This window comes from Lepisma saccharinum, chromosome 18, assembly GCF_977018435.1.
Source record: "Lepisma saccharinum chromosome 18, izLepSacc3.1, whole genome shotgun sequence".
In the NCBI taxonomy this organism is placed as follows: domain Eukaryota; kingdom Metazoa; phylum Arthropoda; class Insecta; order Zygentoma; family Lepismatidae; genus Lepisma; species Lepisma saccharinum.
In genome coordinates this window covers 42,103,756-42,126,743 of record NC_139246.1, presented here as the reverse complement: position 1 = coordinate 42,126,743, position 22,988 = coordinate 42,103,756, and the positions used below count along the sequence as shown (strand labels likewise).

Below are 22,988 nucleotides of genomic sequence, written 5' to 3'. Positions count from 1 at the left end.
AAACACTCCAAGACCTTCAACTGTCTCTCTCCCAACAACGGACCCTCATACCCAATGAGTTGGTGGATAACCTTATTGGCAGCATGCGGCGGCGTTGTGAGGCGTGCATTGCTGCGAGCGGGGATCATATCCCTTATTAGTGTCAGACAACGGTCACATTCCATCTCCAACGTTTACCACCTGTGATGCTCCATGCGTACATTTCATTTCTTTTGCCCACGAGTGTACCTTGTTTTGTGTTTCTTCTGTTCTGTAAGGCGTGGGACACTTGTTTCTTTCGTTACAAATAAAATATGTACACCCTCCGGCCTTGTGTTTGATTCTATTGGATGATCACCATTTGTTGCTTAATTTATGGAGAGCAGTGTATTTCTTGTACACAAATGTAAATGTCAGCAACATTTGTACCTTGTTGGATAGCAGATGTCACAAGGAAGTAATTTAAGTAATTTGTACGCTTCGTGTCATACCATTTTTGTTATTAATACGTTGCCAAGTAAACTAAGAGTGAAATTTTTTATCATCACTTGTAAGTTTAGACCCACCCGTTACTTACATGTGATTGTTATTTTGGAAAAAACTTTTTTTTTCAACGAACCACTTATTTGTTAGCTATCAGAAAATGCTGAAATAAGTTCCATACAATGAGCAGTTTTTTCTCAATTCATCTTTTTATGTGGAAAATTGTCATTTCTTTAAAAAACAATTGAAATTCGATTATCTCGAAAACTACTAATTTTCGGACTGGGTATCATATGGTCAAATTTATTGCAAATTGTCTCTACTTTAACCCCTTTCAGGGAATACATCTAATTACCAGTCACCCTGTATATATCTGTCTGTGCGCTCTGTTGCAACGATGTATCTTAAGTTTACAATATTTTTTTAGATTGGTGACAATCGATCAGATGTTTCAAATGTGAAAGAAATATTATAAGTAGCTAAGAGCCAGATAATCATGTCATCGTGCCCCCACCCCCAATGTTTAAAAATGAGATCATGCCTCTTCAACCTCCCCTAAAACTAAGGGATCAATCTTCCCAAACTAACATTAAATCATCCGTGAACACAAGAATAATTGGCGATTTACCAGCCCCAGCCATACACAATGTATAAAACTAACAGTAAAGCTGTAATGTAAAACCAATCTCATCTCTTTTTTGTCCTTGAACAAAGATAATAAAAATTTGTAAACAAAATGTAATGAGAGAATGATAACTAACCAGTCTCTTCCTTCTATATCAGGCGATTGACTTCAGTACAGTGATATTCCGACGTGACTTTGCTTTCGACATAATACTTTCGGCAAATGATTTCCTAAAAACATGGAATTGCATAGTTCTATCCATTGGCGTGGAGGAAAATCCAAACCCATCACTGCATGTTCCAGAAAGTATCTGCCGCCTCCCTGTGTCGAAACATGCTTGCTGAAACCCAGTTATCCAGGTCTGTTCCAGGAATATGCTACGTACTATGTGACACGTCCACCACGTGGGCGATGACTGTTTTGACTGCGGGAGGTTTCTAAGGAGAGAGATATCCGCAATACCCTACGATTATTGTTACACGAGACAACATCTGTTAGAACAAAACCTAATAGACTTCGAAGGAACTCCTATGGGGATAATTTCACATTACCCTTGATTTGCAAGATACTTGACCGCGAATCTTTTCTGCACATGGATTCTTTGGCACGAACTTGCCATTCACGGAACTTGAGTCCACATTCAACTAACAAATGCACAAATACGTATTTTCCAGTTTTTTCAAAGCCAAAGGTAAGTTGGAAAAGCTAAATGAACCTTTCAAAAGGAATAAATTTTGGGTTTGGCCACGCTTCTAGCAACTCAAACACAATGGTATCGGCTAGTATCTGTGCAAAAATAACAACCGATACTTTCCGATACACTTAGTATCGGCTGATACCGATACATCGGTATCAGCTCTGCCCTAATAAATACCTGATAATTTAGTGCAAAATTCTGCCATTTTGTTATATTTTTTATAGATAGTCTCCATGCCCTACTTTTTATAAAAGTAAATGTCTAAATATGCAACTTATTTTGCACTGCAGTTACCTCAAAACACATTTTTAAGGAGGTCAATGAACCATTCAGGTTCTTCAAGGAACTTCTGGAATTTTATATTGGATCGGTAGAATATTGGTGTCGGTAAATTTTATGACAGTACTTATCGGTATCGGCCAAACTTTCATATCGGCTCATCCCTAACGTATATTATTCTGAACAGTTTATGTATATTTATAGTTATATATATAATTAACCCTTTGGCTTGCCCAGGATTTTCTAAGGAGAGGCATTTCGTATACTTCTTTTGGTAGTCAGTTCTCATTTTTGCAATATTTTCCTGCCTTCGATGTTCTTTTTTATAAGAATACTTGGCCAAAGGGAGGGGTGTTATGACCCCCATCAACCCCCCCCCCCCCCTTTGGCACACCACTGATAATTAAGGGCCTTGGCTTTTTTTTGTTCTAAACAGATTTTTCATACATTCAATATTGCAGGATAATGCAAATTTGGCATAAAATGTATTGTGGCTTTCTTTACGAATGTCAATCCATTTTAAAGACGAAAAATACCATGATAAGACAACTTTTTTGTCCTTTAGACTTAAAAATTGAAAATGTACCATATTTACATGTATTGGGTGTATAACGTGCATGTTTTAAAAAATATAACCCTTACCCCCCCCCCCACACACACACACACAAAAGTATGGTGCATGTTTAACACAGAGTAATTCCAACAGCTGCACAAAACCACGTGTAAGTGAATGTTTCAGATGATTTTTCACCTTACATGGGAACGTTTTGAATCACTGGGCAAATTTGATGGGTTCTAGCTATAGATCGAGTGGTTATCTACCGTCACACTGGATCTGTAACATCAGTATTTGTCACGCAGGAATGTTTTGCATTACGAAGTGCAGTGGCTCAGTTTTGGTGGAGATCGAGTGTCCACCTGGGAACCTTAACATCAGTATTTGTCCCATAAAAAATAATCGAAAATAACTTCCTTGTAAATCGTTTCCAAAGTATGAACCTGTTACAAACAGGCATAGTCTATGTGACTTACAGATTAATGTACTAGTTTAACAGCACAGGGTGGTCCAAAAGTATGGAGACACCTGAATAAAAGTTGAATGACATATTGTTCCGCAAAACTAACACTGCAGGTTTGTACTAGGGGTGGGGGAAAATGTTATGGGCATATGACAATGACAGCTGCCATCTTGAATTCAACTTCAAAATTTTAAATGGGAATGGGGCGATATGATATATCAAATCAGGCTAGAATTTCACGAGAAACGTAGTGGTGAAGGTTATTCTGACATATCTTTAACCAGTAAAAAGTTATGAGTGAATTATTGTATCAATTTGCTCCTTTTCGAGGTGTCAGAACAAAGCATTAAAATTGCTCTTAACACGCAGTAACGCATCGAGATCATACTGATATCTAGGGAGAGAAGTTTGCATGCCATTACACATGATTTTGATTACAGATATTCCTGAAGGGTTGAATTTTGTGACTGGTTGTTTCCAACAATTATAGTGTGATGCTTCCACTGGAATGAAAATTCTTTCACATTCACAGTGATGAGGCTAATTTTTATGTTCATAAAGAAGTTAATAAACAGAATACTCGAAGCTTTTTATCTGATGATCAATTTTGGAGAGATCACAGCTGAATGGTTAGTGTTGGTAAGTTAATGGTGTTGTGTGGTGTGAGGAATGCTATTGGTTAGTCTAATTTTTATTGACAGAACCTTAAATACTGAGGGCTACTTGGATTTGTTAAATGAACAGGTTTTTTTTAACCTTGCTTACGTAATTAGGTACTTTTTGCAGTTTTTATTTCAACAGGACGTTGCGCCACAATGCTATGGAAACGTTGTGAGAAAGTTTGTCCAAAGTGGGTTATCAGATAAAAAGCATCAAATATTCTGTTTATTAACTTCCTTATGAACATAAAAATTAGCCTTGTCACTGTGAATGTGAAAGAATGTCATTCCAGAGGAAGCATCACACTGTAATAGTTGGAAACAACCAGTCACAAAATTCAACCCTTCAGGAATATCTGTGATCAATATCATGTGTAATGGCATGCAAACTTCTCTCCCTAGATGTCAGTATGATTTCGATGCATTAGAGCCATTTTAATGCTTTTCTCTGACACCTCGAAAAGGAGCAAATTGGTACATTAATTCACACATAACTTATTACTGGTTAAAGATACGTCAAAATAACCTTCACCACTTAGGAGGCACATAGTGGTTCGGATTCCACTTTAAAGCTGTAGGTCCATTCCCAATTAGCCTTACTGTGCATAAAGTTGACTTAAAACACCAACTCAACAACAACAACTTTCACCACTGCATGTCTCGTGAAATTCTAGCCTGATTTGATATATCACCCCATTCCCATTTAAATTTTTGAAGTTGAATTCAAGATGGCAGCTATCATCGTCATATGCCCTATAATATTTCCCCCCACCCCTATTACAAACCTGCAGTGTTAGTTTTGCAGAAGAGAATGTCATTCAATTTTTATTCGGGTGTCTCCATACTTTTGGACCACCCTGTACAGTTGAGATTGCTTTCTACGTAACTCAGTTCTGCGCAATTCTGTTTTATACGTAAATTACTGTAGGTCCCGGCAAAATAGAAATTAAGAACGTTTTAATTAAACCTTATGTGTACATAATTTAATTTATACGTAATTCGGTGTTTTACATATTAATTTTCATAAAAAATAATTGATTTGTATGTAACCAAGCTAAAACAATGTCACAGAAGTGACAGTTTTAAGTTGCTACTGGAGAATAGAAAGAGGAAAAGTTACAGGCTTGAGCAGAGAGTAAAATTTGTAAAGGAAGTGGACGCTAATCCACATAAAACTTAAACTGAAATAGCTGCAGATTTAGGCATTGTTTGTACCACACTTTGCACAGCCACTAGTGAGAGAAATGCTATTTTAGATGATTTTTTAAAATTGGTTACTGAAACTTTAGTCTCAACTGTAGTGTTTCATTATCAAAGTGTTCACTAATAAAGTCGCACATGTAATGTTTTTAGGAATCAAACTTTTAGACTCGTTAATTTACCACTTTATGACAGAAATAACCTCTATTATGTATATCTTGTTCCTCAAAATAGATACAATTACAGTATTTTAATTATGATATGACATGGTATCTAAATCTGATTTGTAAGTAATTCTTAGTTATACATAATATTTTCTCTTCACCTTGCCATACGTGTAACTCAGGTTCAACTGTATTTGGCAGAAAAATGTGCTAAAATAAAAATGCAAATTTTTGGGAAAATAAACACTGAAAAGTATATTAAATAACAGTAATTTTGGAAAAAATATAACACCAAAAAGTCAAGATCCCACTTTACTTTTATCTTCATGATACTGGGTGAACTGCAGAATTTTAGAACTCACATGCCCATGGACCTGAAGGAAATCTGTAAGGATGGAAAAGATTGGATTGTTCTTGCCCAGGAGATGGACAGATGGAAGGCTTGTGTTGCTGCAGCCATAAACCTTCGGATTTGAGGAGGCTAGAGTTAGTTAGTTAGCATGCCTGCACCGAAATCGCGAGTGCTGACCTGGTTGACATAAGAAACGTGATTTTAAATTTTATGTAAAAGACTCGTAGCCATGAATGAAGGAACGATGGCTGTTATGTAAGTGATTCAAACTAAGTTTTACAGTAGGATAGAGGCTCTTTTGACAATCTTTTTGGTTAAAAAGGATTTCTCTGTATCAAAAGCAGTTCATAGTCAATTAATTTGTGAATAATCGGGGGTAAGGAAAAGCATTAATAACATTGTATTTGTCATTTTAATCCTGAGTTCAGCTTGATTGTTGAAAATGCAAATTTTGAGGAATATAACACAAAAAGTTACAAAAATTACACAGATTTTTGCATAAATTAAACTCGGAAAATCAAGGTCCCTATATGTAAGCATTTCACTGAAATTATACCATATCAATTTAGTGTAATGTTGCTTTTAAATATTGAAAGAATTCATCAGAATATTGAAATACCTGTAAATTGATCACAGATTCATGTCTCTCATAATAATAATAATAATAACCCATGGTGCAATAAACTGTGAGGGCCAGAGTCTACCTACCGACTGCCAGCCAGTTACTGGGTGACGTGTGGTCAGCATGACAAATCCACAGTCATTGTTGCAAATTTCAATGATGGGGTTACTTTACTCATTCGTTGCTCCCCAATTTTCTCATGTTGGTGGGTGGCCACCTGTCTTATAGACAGGCTGATATCTCAGGGGAAATGTTGTTACTCTTTGCCCAGGAGACTTGGAAGCTGGAGCCCAAAGCATGATGCATTAGACCACATAGCCATGTTGTGGGACATGTTTTACATAATACTGTTGAAAAATGAGTGAATTTTGAATTTTGCATAATTTCCAGGGTAATTAGACTCCACAAATGTGTGTCTTGCTATTTTTGAGTATATGCCATATATCCAGACTTCAGAAAAGTATCAGCCAGTATAGGTAATGAAAATCCTATGCACAAGCCCTAATTTATACGTAACTAATCATCATCCTTTGCAGTTTCCTGCCTCTGGCTGGGTCGGCATAGAAGTCAAATCTCTCAATTTTTTCCTGGTCTTCCACCGTTCCTCTGTTTTAACAGTGTTCCAATCTTGTCCTCTTCTCCTAACACTCTCTGCTATCAGCTCTTTCCACAGACATCTTGGTCTATCCCTTGGCCTTTTTCCCACTCCTTGTGCATTGTAAGCTCTTGGTAGTCTTTCTGCATCCATCCTCTTCATGTGTCCGAACTATCTCATCTGTGTCTGACATATCCTGTCCTGAAGCTTCACCACATCCACTGTCTGTCGGATCTCCTCATTCCTTATTCTATCCCTTCTAGTCTTCCCCAATATACTCCTTAAAATTTTCATCTCCACTGCCTGCATCTTTCTCTTCTCTCTCTCTGTCATTGTCCAAGTCTCTGCTCCATATGTAATTATTGGCACATAGTATGTGTTATATATTACCTTCTGGCATTTCGTAAGTACATCCCTGTTCGATATTAATCTTCGAAGGCTTTGATATAGTCCACCACCCATTTGTCCTCTTCTGTTTACCTCCTCATCTATTCTTCCACTTCTCTCAATTATGCTTCCTAGATATTTGGAGCTCTCCACTACCCTCAACTCTTCCGTATCCATCTTTTGTTGGTTCATTTCTGGCTGGCTTGCAATAATAGTACGTTCAAATGAATATCTATAAATCTGATATAATTTATTTTTGTTTCAGGATATGTCGTCGATATCTGTGTCACCTCCTTGCTCAGGAAATTGTAATGGAAGCTTTGGCAGTTCAATTGCCAGATCATCAGTGCACGATAGTACAAGCATGGATTAGGTTAGTTACTGTGTATACTCTTGTATCCTAATGCAGAATGTGGCTGTCATTGTGGCTAAGCACATTGAGTGGTTGACTTATCTGAGCTCACCACCGAAGATTTCAGGCTTGAGTCCTGGTTATAGGAAAATAATTGTGACTTCAACAAGACAATAAATATTGTGATTTGAAAATAATTAGAGATGTAAGATTGATTGATCTATCTCTGCTAGACTAGCTACTCCTCAGTGCACGTCACTGTTGATTACAAGGGGACTGTGTTACCACTACATCTTTGGGAAGGCACCTCAACATCATAAAACTATGATGATGAGGTTTTCTCGGGCAATCAAGCAGGTGATTTCCAGATAGGCTTGCAAGCTTTCAAGAGCTAACATCACTCTCATCTTCAGAGATTAAAGTGCAGAGATTCGTCAGGGTAAGGTTATATGTATTTTGTGTGGAAGGGGTCCGGTGTTGGTGGCGGGTCAATCAGGTGGTGTCTCTACGACATCTGCACTCACAGTCGACTATCGCTAACCAGACTGTGTCCAGTTCTAGTCTGTCTCTGTGTATGGCTATTGCTTCCTTGATGATACAATCCCAGTAATTGGATGACTTGTTGATGATCTTGGTGGTTGTGAAGTCAATTCTATGGCCCTCCTGGATGGAATGTTCTCCTAACCCTGATTTTTCTGGATTAAAATTCCTTCATGTAGCTGGCGTGTTCTTTGCAATGTTGTTCCATTGTCCTCCCCGTTTGTCCAATGTAGGTTTTACTGCATGAACAGATGATACGGTAAACCCTGGGTGTCTTCTGTCATAGGTCATCTTTAGGATTTCGAAGTTGACTTCTGGCTTTCGATGGCGGTTTGTGGATCGTCTTAATGTTGTTTTTTGAAGGAATGCAGCTGATGACTGCGGAGAGATTTCCAATTTATGGGATGATGTCTATCTTTTTGTCTTCTTGGTTATCAGAATGGGGGGGGGTCCAGGTTTGTTTGTTGGTTGTTCTTATTGTGCATTACTCGCTCTAGTGTCTAGTGTTGTTGATGATGCCTTCACTGTATCCATTCTATCTAAACCTGTGCGCAGGTGTGGTATTTCATCTTGAAGATGCTGTGTGTTGCAGATGGAGATGGACCAGTGAGACAATGTCGAGAGTACAGTTGATCGCTGCACCGTATGGTGAAAACTCTTGGCGTTGAGTTATCCCTTAAGAGATAGAAAAGAAGGTACCTGTTGTGATTTTATCTTCATTAATTTTATTTGTTAGGATTACTTATTAAAAAAATGAAGATGACCCTCTTTAATATAATTTTTCACTCAATATCTATAAACAAAATTATGTCTAAGCATGATATCCTGAAACACTGCTCTGAATTTGACATTATTCTTATTTTCCAGGTGTTCATTGTTGTCTACAGATGCTTGTTGTGATGAACTAATGGATATAATGCGAATTGTATTCAAGTTACCTTCTTTGGCAGGGATTTGCGATCACGCACTTGTGAAGTCTCTCAGGAATGCAGACGACCCTTTCTGTTCTCTAATAGAAAACCTTCAGTCAACATACAACACTTTACAGGCAAGTAATGACATTATTGACAAAATTCATTGTATAACTGCTTCTTCTTTCTTTTTCTTTTTTAGTCTTTTGTTAAATTTCTCCAATTGCTAAGACTATAAATAACATTGATCTAATTACAAAGACATGTCTGAAAATTGGTGTATGTGTTTTCTCCCATAACGTTACACGAAGTGTTATCATGCTTGTAACAACCATAAATTATAAGGAAGGTTTCAAAATGCAAGCAATATGTACATACATAAAGAAGAAAGTAATAACAACTGAATTTTGTTACTTCCATACTGTATTTTACATTTTTATTGAGAATTTTTAAAACACCCTGTATTTCTTTTGTAAAAGTTTATTAAATGTTCTTATTGAAAATTGCTGTATTATGTATACTTTTGAAATCAGGCAGAAAAATTTACATTTAATGACGTGTACTGTAGATGCATTTTTTTATATATTATGTTAAGGCTCTGTAACATACATGACATTGAGAAATTTGAAGTGTTAATATATTACGTAATTGTTGTTCGGCGAATCAGCGCTCAATAGTAAGGAAGTAACTAACGTGAATGTAATTAGCTTATGGTTGCAATTTGTAAATAAAAATTTATTTTTTGTAAAACAAGCTGGAAGAAAGAAATGTATAATATCCCAACTTTTAAAATTTGTAACGTTCATTGAATAATATACAAATAATTTCAACTAACGTAACTGTTCATACTATGGGAATGAGACACGCGGTAATAGATAATTCAGGTACTCACGTTTTCTGCGAAGCTGTTTTTAAGTTATTTTCTATTTTTGTAGCCACTGCCACCATCCTCGTTGGAATTTGTTGTGTCGTTGCTTGGTGCGTTTCTGCTGTTTCTTCCTAAATCGCCGCTAGGTGTGCTGTTGTTGCCTGTATGTCTGCATATGTGTCGTCTGCTGTTCACCGCAATTAACACCAGTGAACAGTGGCAGCGATTTGGTTCTAAAACCATGGGGAGGGGGGGCAAGGTGGCAAAACAGGGGGCAAAGACAGTATATTTCCCTTTGTATATAAGATTTATCATAGTGTGGGGGCAAAAGTGGCGAAAACTGAGGGAGGGAAACTGCCCCCTCCCCCAATCGCCGCCACTGCCGGTGAACAGCAGATGACACACATACAGACATACAGGCTACAACAGCACACCTAGCGGCGATTTAGGAAGAAACAACAGAAACGTGCCAAGCAACGACACAACAAATTCCAACGAGGATGTTGGCAGTGGCTACCGAAATTAATAGAAAATAACTTAAAAACAGCTTCTCGGAAAACGTGAGTACTTGAATTAACGTAACTGTATTATGATGCCATAATTATATAATCAAAAAGTGTTGGAGAGTAAAACCTCATGTATAAATACCCTGAAATTTCAGTAGTATTTGTTGTATATTGTACTTCGTGGGTGGCCTAGGAAGGAGACTGTCTGGCTGGACCAGGTGTAAGTAGATGCATTCAAAATTCGCTAATATTTCCATTCAGTAAAGCCAAATAATTTCGTCAAAGAACCTGAGTTTTACTCCCCCTCTTACACCAAAGTGACTTACGATTCTTACCAAAATAAACCGTTAAACGATAATTCAGTGTTCATGATTCCATTCAGTGTGGGCCTGAAAGAGTCTTTGCTACCTGCAGAAAGAGCAAAGGGTTAACACACTGTGCAAGGGAACGTAGCAATGAAAATATAAAATTTTCAGTAGTAAGTCTGAAAACGAACTGTGCTCAATTTCAGCATCAACAGGTGCTAGTGACTCAATACAGCTGTATAATGTAGCTCACACTACATTTTCACACAAGAAATAATATTATTGTTTACTTTTAACACCCTATTGTTATTGTCCTTTAGCTTTCACCACATTATGAGACTGCCCGTATTTATGCTGTACAGATTCTCTGGATATCTATCATCTATGTTATCTATAATTCCACTGTACAGTTTTTCAGTCATTCAGTTGTTCTGAATGGGTAGCGTAAATATCCAGATCCATTACTTTCACAGCAGATACTGGATAATTCAAAATCCCTTCATACTTCATCTGGATTTCGTCGTGTTCACAAGTTTACATCTCTAATTTGCTCATAATAAAATTGACATTCTAAATTCTAAAGTGTGTATTTTGATTTCTTCTCTACTCTTTCTAGGAGTGTGACAGACCACTGTTCAGACAGCAGTGGAATTCTTATTTTGCTCAAATGGAAAAATACATGCTACCTTTCATCAAGAATCCAACAGAAGGGGATATTGTTCGTAGAATATACTGGTGTGCTGGCTACTTACTACTGTATTGCAGTGAAATTATATATAGACAGGTATGGTTCAACCTGTTAGGTTACGTCGATTCTTTGTGTTGTCAAACAGAGAAAATTGGTTGTATTTTTTTGTATATTGTATTAACAAAAAATAAACAAACATTGCCAGTAGAAGTGTAACTATTCCATCTACATGAATAAATTGTTTTTCTTTTATGTTTATGCATAATATGGGTGGGACTGATTAATCGGTACTCTATCGGTATCGGCCGATATAGGCATATCGGTGTATCGGTTTATTGGTAAAATTACCGATTATTTTACCGATCCGATATATCGATAAATATCTTATAATTTAGTGCAAAATTCTGCCATTTTGTTGTAATTTTCATGGATAATCTCCATGCCCTACTTTCTGAAAAAGTAAATGTCTAAATATTCAACTTCTTTTGCATTGCAATCAGCTCGAAACACATTTATTACAGAGATCAATGAAAATTTCAGGGTCTTCAAGGACCATTTCTAATTTTATATCGGGTCGGTTGAATATCTGTTATCGGTATCAGTAAATTTTATATCGGTACTGTATTGGCCAAAATTTCATATCGGCCCATCCCTAATGCATAATAACAATGTTCACTTTCACTCACTGGTTGTAGTAAATGAATAATAACATTAATCCGTGGTGCAACAGGGTCAGGGCCTACCTACCGACTGCCGGCGTGGAAGAACATCCAACCAGACACAGGTTGACATGTGGTCAGCATGAGAAACCCCCAGTTTTAGGCTTCCATGACCAGGTTAGGCTACTCATTTTCAGCTCCCAAATTTTCTCACGATGGTGGATGGCCACTGGTCCTATACACAGGTCGAAACCTAAGGAGAAAAGTTGTTACGCTTCCCCCAGGAGACTCGGACCTGCACACATCCTGTAGCAGGAGCATAAAGCATGATGCCTTAGACCGCATGGCCACGATATGTGACAGTAAATGAATAGAAATAAATATTTATGTTCAAAGTAGGACTGAACCAATTCCCACTGATTCCGATACTTGAAAAGTGTAACAATTCAAAGAAGGTCATAATACCAGGTGTTTCAGAAGTAATTGACGGTCTACAAATTTTTTTTCCAAGTAAAGTATTGAACTTACATTAATGAAACCAGTCCAGAGCGAACGAGGAACTCAGTTTTTTTTTGACACCTTCAAAAGTTCAATGTGTGCACTACGGGTGACACGGCACACATCGATACGATAGTGTACTTCTTGCCACACTCGCATCAACATGGGCCTGTCGATAGTGCCTATTGTTGTGGTGATATACTCTCTTAGGTCTGGGATATCACACTGCATCAGTAGGACGAATATGATGATTCCCCACAATAAAAAGTCACTCAGTGTAAGGTCCTGTGATCTTGGGCACCAAAACATTGAACAAGACACTGAGTGATGTGGGTGATTTGAGTGTTGACTAGTGGCAGGGATGTGAACTTTGAGCTTAACAAATCACGTCACGCCATCCTTAGTAGTATTTATGAATGTTGTTACATAAGTGTTCTATTCGAACTATAGCATAGCAATTGACCCAAATTTTGCTTTTAGGTACTCATAATTTCACACAAGGTAATCATTTAAGTACAAAATTCCTTTTATTCCCACAATGTTGTGGCAAAAATAATGAAAGTTATGGACTCGGCATACCAGAATATTTAAATTCAGTGAAAGTGTAGTGTGACATGTTTGCAGACACCAAGACTTCAGAAAAGTGTCGGACAATATCATTGATTAAATTCCAATCAGTAGTTTCCGATATTGATACCATTCGTATTGGGAGTTTTTGATAAAAAAAAACTGTTAGTGTCATTAGCCTCAGCACTAGTTTTAAGAACACTACTTCTACTAATTTCATAATAAAAGCCTGTTCTTAGCACTATATTGTACAAGGGACGATCGAAGAATAAAGAATACAAAGCCTGTAAATTCCAGTAGGTATTTATCAGACGAATACAAATGGACTTACATGAAAGGATACTTCACACACTACTACTACTCAACATAGTATCTTCCCCGGTTCAGGCATTTATCCCAGAGATTCACGAGCTTCACGATGCCTGTCTCGGATAACTCAGGGTCTTGTTGTCGGATCCCAGTTCTTACTTTGTGCTCCACAACACCATCCGAGTGAAACCAGCATCCTCTGAGATGCTTCTTCAAAGAGTAAAGAGATGGCATTTGCTAGGAGCAAGGTCCAGGTTGTATGGTGAATGTTGGAGCACATGCCACCCAAAACTCACCAGGATGTCATGTGTAATATGGAGCCATGTGGACATAAAGCATAAGACTTGTGATGAGAAGTCTGGGCCTCTTTCTCTGAATCACTGTTCATAGGCGCAGCAATGATGCTGATTTCACTCGGATGATGATGTGCGCACGAAGTAAGGGCTGGGCCCCAATTTCTATGAGACAGGCATCATGAACTTCGTAAAGCTCTGAGATAAATGCCTGAAGCGGGGAGGAGACTATGTAGAGAAGTGGTGTATGAAGTATCCTTTCACGTGAGTCCGTTTGTATCCATCTAATAAATACCTACTGGAGCTTGCAGGCTTTGCATTATTTTTTTTTCCAATCATCCCTCGTATTACTTTCTTGCAGCATAAACTATGAAGTGTACCTGAAAATTGCACAATTAACTAATGTATTTTTCTTTTTCCTGACAGTCAAACACTAAATGTTTGCTCCCTGTGTTAATAGGATTGCTGCTCCTTCCACGCACAGTGTATGATATGGAAAGTTCCCTCCATGGAAACATATCTGCAGCTTTAAAAAAATCTTTACCATTGGTAAGTAACACACATACTTTTTCAATTTCCAACTGACCTCAATATCCTGGAAAACTTAGAAAAGTCAAGGAAATCAACGTATGATTTTTTAAAAAGGCATCATAGAGTATGAAATAAATTTGTATTTGCACATTTGCTGCCTGTGGCCAATCATGTTAAGCTGTCAACTCACTCCCAACAGTTCCAGGTTTGAGTCCTGGGAAGGTCACGTGTCTTACTTTATGAATATCCTTTCATCAGTTTCATTAATTTATTATTTATCCTCATCACAATTAGCCAAAAGAGCAAGAAAAGTGATGTAAATTAAGAAAAGACAAATGTATTTGTACAGACATTTTTCATATGTTTGTACAAATGCTAATTTGCTACAACAGATGCTCATATATTGTTTGATTGAATGATTTGGTTTATTTTACTTCGTTTTTATGAATGGACTCTCACAAACATCCATGCCCAAGCCAGGATTCGAACCAAGGACCCCTGGTGTCGTAGCACAATGTGCTAACCACTCTGCCACGGAGCTGGCAACTCATATATGGAGACAATACATAACAGTATGATGTTTGTTTCAAGAAGGATTGATTTCATATTTACACTCTGAAAACATACAGTTAAAATTACAAGAACCGCACAAACTAAAAAAAAAAGTGTTTATACTTTTTTTGTAATTCTTTGTTGTTAGTTAGGTCAAATGTAACTATCCAATACATGGTGTTAGATTTTGGTAAAATTGAATAGAGTTGAAATTAGTTAAATCACTAGTGAATTGTCTCGGAATGCATTTAAAAATAGAAGTCAGGACATTTGTGTGAGCAGAATAATTTATTGGTTGATTGATTTGGTTTATTTTACTTCACTTTTCTGCCAATTTTGGTTAATCATGAAGTTGAGGATGTGACGATATGATGAAATTGATGAATGGACACTCACAAACACCCATGCCCAGGCCGGGATTCAAACCTGGGACCCCTGATATTGTTGGCAGGATAGGTAAGAACCTTGTTTTTATATATAGATTTGATAAAAGAAGTTACTCTTTGAAAGCAGAATCTGTAAATTGAACCTTTAAGTAAGTTTTAAGTAGCTAAGCTGATATATGACAATCAATAAGGAAGATTTCACACTGAAGAGACAACACATGACATTTGAGGATTACAGTGTTCCATGCTCCTAGAGTGTGAAAAGTTGAAAGGACTTGTTCTTTCCCAAGTGACATGTTACATACCGCTTCACTGTGAAATCTCATTAGATACAGATTTGAACTAAACCTACATGAATCCTTGAACATATTCAAATTGTCCAGAAACAGATGTAATTTAATTTCAAGATACACTCTTGGCACATAATTCATGGAAATTTTGCAATATTTTATATTTCTTAGAACATTTAAACTTTGAAAGTGTGTATCACATAGCCTATCCTGTATTTTTATTTTCAGTACAAATGTATTTCGTTCTTAGTTTATTAAAGGGCTGGCACTTCTGAAACCAAAGCAAGATCCCTACATAGGACGCACCTTAAAAGATGTTATAATCCTGTATCTTCCAAGGTTGACTGGTAGGAAGGGAGGAACCTGTGCTTCAGTTCATCCCATAGTGGTAAGATTTTGTTTCGCTTTCATCTTATTTGTGACCAAATCTCAATATAATGTGACAAATCAAATTTATGTTCCATAAAAGAAGCTTACGAAATCCTTCACAACAACATAACATGACAAACAACAAAAATAAATGACGTGACATTTAGTGAATTAGCCTCAAATTAAGAACAACTATGGACAAATTTTGCCACACGCACACATTCATGTACTAAGTCAATGCGTTTCAGTCATATTTCTTGTGACTAGCAATTTAATAGCAATGCTAATGCTCTCTTCAACTTAACAAACAATTGGAAGAGAAGGATGCGCTGATTTGTTCATGCAGTGTTAAGTCAATTTATCATGTCTAAAAATTTAGCAAAGCTTGGCAGAACAGGCCATTAGTAAAAATGTTTAATATAGTATAGTAAAATTCAAAAACATACAATTTTCAACTTTTTAAATAAAATTCACTACTCTTAGAAATTGATGTTTTTATACAGTATAATCTGAGAGCACTATTTTTAATGTACAATGAATATATATTCCAGTGTGAGTAAACGTTTTGTAGTGTTTAAATGTCTTAAGTCCTGCAAAGACTCACTTAAAGTTTTAGAGTTTGTTCTTTGGTCTCTAATGTCCATACCAGAAATCTCATAACAATAATTTACAATGTCACTAATTTTGTTTTTCCCACACTTTGCATGAATTTGGGTGATGTCTACAAGACCACTCATGAACTTCAAATGGTTACCAACAAGACACAACACAGTTGGAGACACAGTGATCGGAACAAATAGGCAGACCATGGCATAGTAAAGTACACAAAGGATTGCATGCATAATGCAAAAGACAATCATAGAAGTAAACCTTGAAATGTTGGTACAGATTGGAACTCAAGGGTTAACCAGATTTACAAGTATATATGTGTGTGTGTTTTTGCTTAATCTAATGTATCTTTTTTTTTCCTGTTTGTCAATAGGATTGCTTTGAAGATTTGGAAAATCCTAAATTAGAAGATGGATTATCATTTACTCTTCATGTCATAGCTACCACATTCTTAACTCCCAGAGGTAGAGCTGCACCTAACTATGTTACTCAGGTATTTGTTGTGTATAGCATACAAATTTTAGAACTATGCCTTCATTTCAGATTTGTAAAAGTTCTTGGTTGTTTAGAATATACTCTTTATGATCTTTGTGTGAGTAATTACTTCAAGACATTATCTTAAAGTCAATCATGTGTTTTGAACTTAGAAGAACCTCGATTTTTATTATAGAGGTTTTCTCACACAAACAGCCAGGTGTTTTCCAGATAGGCTTCTGAGCTTTCGAGAGCTAAACATCACCTCTCATCTTCAGGGATTGAAGTGCAGAGATATGTCAGGGTGAAGTTATATGTATTTGTTATGGGACGGGTCTGGTGTAGGTGGCGGGCCAATCAGGTGGCATTTATCCGACATGCACTCCCAGTTGACTATCGCTAACCAGGCTGGGTCCAGTTTGAGTCCCGTGTCCCTGTTGAGGTTTTCCTTTTCCCCGTGAATGGCTATTGCTTCTTTGATAAGACGATCCCAGTAATTTGATGATTTATTGATGATCTTGGTGGTTGTGAAGTCAATTCTAGGGCCCTCCTGGATGAGGTGTTCTGCTAACCCTGATTTTTCTGGATGAAAATTCTTGATGTAGCTGGCGTGTTCTTTGCAACACTGTTCTACTGTATTGTCCTCCCCGTTTGTCCAATGTAAGTTTACCGCACGAACAGATGATACGGTAAACCCTGGTTGTCTTCTGTCCTAGGTCATATTTACAGTTTTGAGGTCGGCTTCTGACTTTCGGTGGCAGTTTGTGGTTCGTTTTGATGATGTGTTTTAAAAGAATGTGGTTGATGACTGCAGGGAGAGGTTTCCAGTGTATGGGACGATGGCTAACTTCTTGTCGTCTTGGTTACCAAGTGGGTCCGGGTTTGTTCGTTGGTTCTTCTTGTGTGTTACTCTCTCTAGTGTCTTGTTGATGATGCCCTCACTGTATTCATTCTGTCTGAAACCTGTGCGCTGGTGTCTTATTTTCTCTTGAAGGTGCTCGGTGTTGCTGATGGTGATGGCTCGGTGAAACAATGTCGAGAGTATGGTTGATTGCTGCGTTGGATGGTAAAAACTATTGGCGTTGAGGTATAGGTCGGTGTGAGTAGTTTTCCTGTATACGCTGTGTCCTAAGGTCTCGTCCGATTTGCATGTGATGAGGATGAAGGACACAGGACCCGAAGTGTACCCAGCCTGGTTAGTGGTAGTCGACTGGTAGTGCGGACGTCGAAGAAACGCCACCTACATCGGACCCCTCCCACACCAAATGCATATAACTTCACCCTGAGATATCTCTGCACTTCAATCCCTGAAGATGAGTGACGTTAGCTCTCGAAAGCTTGGAAGGCTATCTGGAAATCACCTGGCTGATTGCCCAAGAAAACCTCTTCAATATTCGCCACCAGGAAAGCTTCAAGAATTATCTCGAATTTATGTATTTCAGGTGACCAAGCTCAAAAAAATTAAAATCGAGGAAACATTTTGCTATGTTGGGACTGTCAAGATTGCATGCATAATGCAGAAAAATGTAAAATCTGGAAACGTGTGAGGGAGAGTCAAATGAAAACCTTATAAGTCCGACCAAAATTAAAGGGCAGACTGTATACAGCTCAAATTTTCATGAAGTATCAAATGTTATTTATAAAATGATCCCAAGGCTGCAACACTGATCAAGTGATCTTCGAAATGTCATTTTTGTTATTTTTAAAATGGCACCTGGTTTCTTGCCTTCTGTCAGCCTTGAAAATTTTTAGTCATTGTTACAACTGTATCTTTCATCAAACTAAAAATAAATGTTTGATGAAAGGAACATGTGTTCTGAAACGCCACCGTCACAACAAAATACTGTGTTTTTATGCTTGTAACAATCGTAGACTACAAGATAAATAGGTATAATCAGTTGAATTCAAACTAACACTTCCTTATATCTGTATCTACCTAAGCACTAGTATGTATCTACCTGACAGTGCTGTAAGTACTACCATGAGAACATAATATGTGGCAATGCCAAATTAAATTGAAATAATAGCAGGAATGGTAAAAGTCAGAAAAATATGATCAAATAGCATTTATTTCATGGTGTATATATTACAAAATTCATCCTATACATATATTTCAAAACAATTGTGGTTGCTATGACTAACAATAGCTCAAATAATTTCTGCAAAGGTCTGACATTGTAAAATTTGTACCACAAAATTGTAATTATTGAGAAACTTAGTACTCACCTTTTTCCTTCAAGCTGCTTTTAGTTGTTCTATTGATTTCGGTCATTGGAACTTGGTGCGCTTCTGGTGTTGTTTGTTCCTTGACTGCCGCTAGGTGCGCTGTTGGCACCTATCCACTTGTGCCCGTGTCATCTGCTGTTCTCTGGTGTTAATTGCTGCAGTAGAGGAATCCATGCATGTGTGCTTGTCCTGTATCAATGTTCACTTCAGGTTGAAAGTGCATAATGGCATGCGTTTCCTTGATTTTAGTATGTATGAGTGTGAGCACTTCTGTTTGATATGTACTTTGTCAATTTTATGACTTGTATTTGATATGTTTTACAAGTCCGGTGGTACGTTAGGATTTATTTTTCATAGAACAACTAAAAACAGCTTCACAGAAAATGTGAATACTAAGTTTCTCTGTAATTATTTACTACCGCGTCTCTCATTTCCCAAAATATGAACAAAATTGTATTTATAAAATAACTGAGCAACCATTGCTACACCACTTGACATGAATATACAACCTCTGACAATAAAGTTCGGTGAATGATCCTGAATATTGAAAGTAGACGAATTCTTAATGAAACCTACCTTACTGTCCTTCGAAGTAGTCCCCTCCCATGGCTATGCACTGTTGAGAACGGCTGCACATGTCCTGGAAACTTTTAGAAACGTCTTTTTTCGGGATGGTGTTCAAGACCCTCGTCACGTTCCGTTGGATGTCCGGAATATCCTCAAATCTCTGACCTTTCAAAGCGATTTTGAGGCGTGGGAAGAGAAAGAAATCTGGAGGATTCAGATCCAAATTTCTTGCAATGCATTGCTGCAGAGGATGAGAGCTGGTGTGTGAGGTAGGACCCTGAAACGAAACGCCAAAGCATGGAATGCCTTTCTCCTGCATCACCCCGTCGGAAGAAGGCCAAGGCGGAAAAATTGTTGTTCCCTCCGGCAGGAATTCCTTGTGGATCATGCCATCACTGTCAAAGAAAGTGATAAGCATCATCTTGATGCGTGATTTTTACGCCTTGACCTTCTTCCGATGGGGTGATGCAGGAGAACGCCATTCAATGCTTTGGCGTTTCGTTTCAGGGTCGTACCTCACACACCAGCTCTCATCCTCTGTAGCAATGCAATGCAAGAAATTTGGATCTGAATCCTCCAGATTTCTTTCTCTTCCCACGCCTCAAAATCGCTTTCAAAGGTCAGAGATATGAGGATATTCCGGACATCCAACGGAACGTGACGAGGGTCTTGAACACCATCCCGAAAGAAGACGTTTCTAAAAGTTTCCAGGACATGTGCAGCCGTTCTCAACGGTGCATAGCCATGGGAGGGGACTACTTCGAAGGACAGTAAGGTAGGTTTCATTAAGAATTCGTCTACTTTCGATATTCAGGATCATTCACCGAACTTTATTGTCAGAGGTTGTATAATATAATTGTATAACTGTGATAAAAGTTCTGTTTGTTATTCATTTTTATTTTAAATCAACTTTCTCCATAAGAATAGTCATGAAGCAATTATTTAATGAGTCTTCTTTAGCTAGGTGCAAGTTATGGTTATTTGTATAATAATTATATAATATTGGTAAATTTATTGGCAGTTTTTATCAATGATTTGATATTAGAGGCACGTAATTTTGTTAAATAAAGAAGCAAAATTTGGGTACAAAAACAGTCAATTTCGGGTTCAAAAGCAGTAAATACAGTATAATAAAATTTCGGTGTTACAGTGGTGAAAAATCGGATCGAAAGTTGTATATAAAATGTCATTTTGGTTTTAAAATTGTGAATTTAATTTTAAATTTGATTTTAAAACTGCACTTAACAAAATAAACATATCCCTTCTAGTAGCACATTTATGTACAGGGTGGGCCAAAAGTCATAGTACAGTCGAATAAAGTAAAAAATACGCACAGACAGGAATGAAATGTCCCTACACATGTTATAGGCGAGGGGAAAATGTCATAGACCATACCGCATTTACGGCGGCCATCTTGAAATCCTCCATCTTGGATTCAACTTCAAAATTTCAAATGGGAAGGGGTGATATGATATATCAAATCAGGCTATAATTTCACGAGAAACGCAATGGTGAAAGTTTTTCGATGTATTTTCAACCAGTAAATACTTATGACTGAATTCTTGTATCAATTTGCTCCTTTTCGAGGTGTCAGAAATTAACATTAAAATGTCTTTAGCGCATCAGTAATGCATCAAGATCAAAGTGACATCTAGGAAGAGAAGTTCGCATGCCATTGCATACTATTTTTATCAGATACATCCACGAAGTGCTGCGCATTACAAATGGTTGTCTCGAACAATTACAGTGTGAAGATTCTATTGAATGAAAAGTCCTTCACAGTGACGAGGCTAATTTTCATGTTCATAAGGAAGTCCATAAACGGAATATTCGATGCTTTTTATCTGAAAACCCATTTTGGACAGATAACAACCGAATGGTTAGTGCTGGTAAGTTAATGGTGTGGCATGCTATGTGGAACACGATTGGTTAGTCCATTTTGCTTCGACAGAACCTTAGGGCTACTTGCATTTGTTAAATGAACCGGTTTTATCATCCTTGCTTACGGAAGAAGGAACTTTTTACAGTTTCTTCTTCAGTAGGGTGGAACACCAGAACACTAGGGGAATGTTATGCGACAGTTTCTGTCCAAAGTTAGTTATCAGATGACAAGTGTCGCATATTCTGTTTATTAACTTCACCATTAACAGAAACATTAGCATTTTCACTGTGGAGGACTTTTCATTCAACGGAATGAATTCAATTGTTCAACACTGTAATTGTTTGTGACAACCATTTGTAATTCGCAGCTCTTCGAGGATGTATCCGATTAAAATTATGTGCAATGGCATGCGAACTTCTCTTCCTAGACATCACTTTGATCTCGATGGGTTACTGACGCACTAAAGACATTTTAATGTTAATTTCTGACACCTCGAAATTCCTGTCTGTCGCATATTTTTTATTTTATTCGACTGTCCTAAGACTTTTGGCCCATCATGTAGCTACAAGAGTATTAAGTTTATTCCTGTATAAAAAGTCAATTTTTTCTTCTCAAATATTTACAGCAGAATTAATCAATTTTCCGTGAATCATAGGATAATTCAAACTTCAGAAAGTGTAGCGTCAATAAATAAACTCTAAATTTCATGTTAGAGTCATTTCGCAGTTAATTTTGCATCATTTCGTGACAAAACAGGGTAGAAAAATGCACCTCTCACCTTTCAGAAACATGAAAAATGAACAACATTACAGCATGTTATTTCACATTTCTAGTTTTCGTCAAAAACGAAATATGCATGTGTCTATTATTCATTTTTAATATTATTAAATTAATTAATTATATAATATTGGTTAAGTTATTGGCAGTTTTTGTCAATGATTTGACATACTATTATCCTCTTATCAGATCCATCTGTACTGAATAAGAAGTAAATCATTGATTGATTCTATTGTTTCTGTTATTCCCAGGCTCTGAAGATTTTGTTGGATATTGTAAACCTGAGAAAGCAACGAGTATTCAGTTTAATAGTTGCCAACGTACTTCTTAGTTTGATGGAATTACTTTTATTCATTGAAGACCTGAACATTAAGAAGCAAGGTTGGGAACTTCTTCAGTTAATAATGAAAAATGGTTCCAGTGTTTGCAGCAGGTATGTGTTACCTGCATGTCATGTTGCATGTATTAAAGGAAAGTTAAGTGAAAAGAGATAGCATGGTATTCTAAAGTACAGTATTCTTCAACCACATGTTTTAATTTTCCATCTTATTTCTTTCTAGACAAGAAATATGCATGTAGGATTGAAACTGACTTTTTGATGATGGCTATAATTTTCTTCACAGCTTTTAATGATAAGATCATGAAATATACAAAAAAATAAAATAAAATGAAAGTGCTTCACTGGGGCATATGTTTGTGTATATTTGGTAGGGATGGGAAAGATTAATCGGTACTCGATTGGCATGGACGTCCAAAAGGTCCTGGAAA

At 37.1% G+C, this 22,988-nt stretch overlaps 1 protein-coding gene across 1 annotated transcript in view; it reads left to right on the top strand.

Moving 5' to 3' along the window:
• The window catches only part of LOC146002546 (protein MMS22-like), a 146,993-nt gene that overhangs the window by 110,656 nt on the left and 13,349 nt on the right, over nucleotides 1–22,988 (top strand). Inside the window, exons 15-21 of the mRNA XM_083140471.1 lie at nucleotides 7,327–7,434; nucleotides 8,821–9,001; nucleotides 11,160–11,327; nucleotides 13,984–14,106; nucleotides 15,567–15,704; nucleotides 16,668–16,787; nucleotides 22,472–22,653. Of these exons, the coding sequence (XP_082996597.1) occupies nucleotides 7,327–7,434; nucleotides 8,821–9,001; nucleotides 11,160–11,327; nucleotides 13,984–14,106; nucleotides 15,567–15,704; nucleotides 16,668–16,787; nucleotides 22,472–22,653 (1,020 nt within the window). The remainder of the gene's footprint in view (nucleotides 1–7,326; nucleotides 7,435–8,820; nucleotides 9,002–11,159; nucleotides 11,328–13,983; nucleotides 14,107–15,566; nucleotides 15,705–16,667; nucleotides 16,788–22,471; nucleotides 22,654–22,988) is intronic.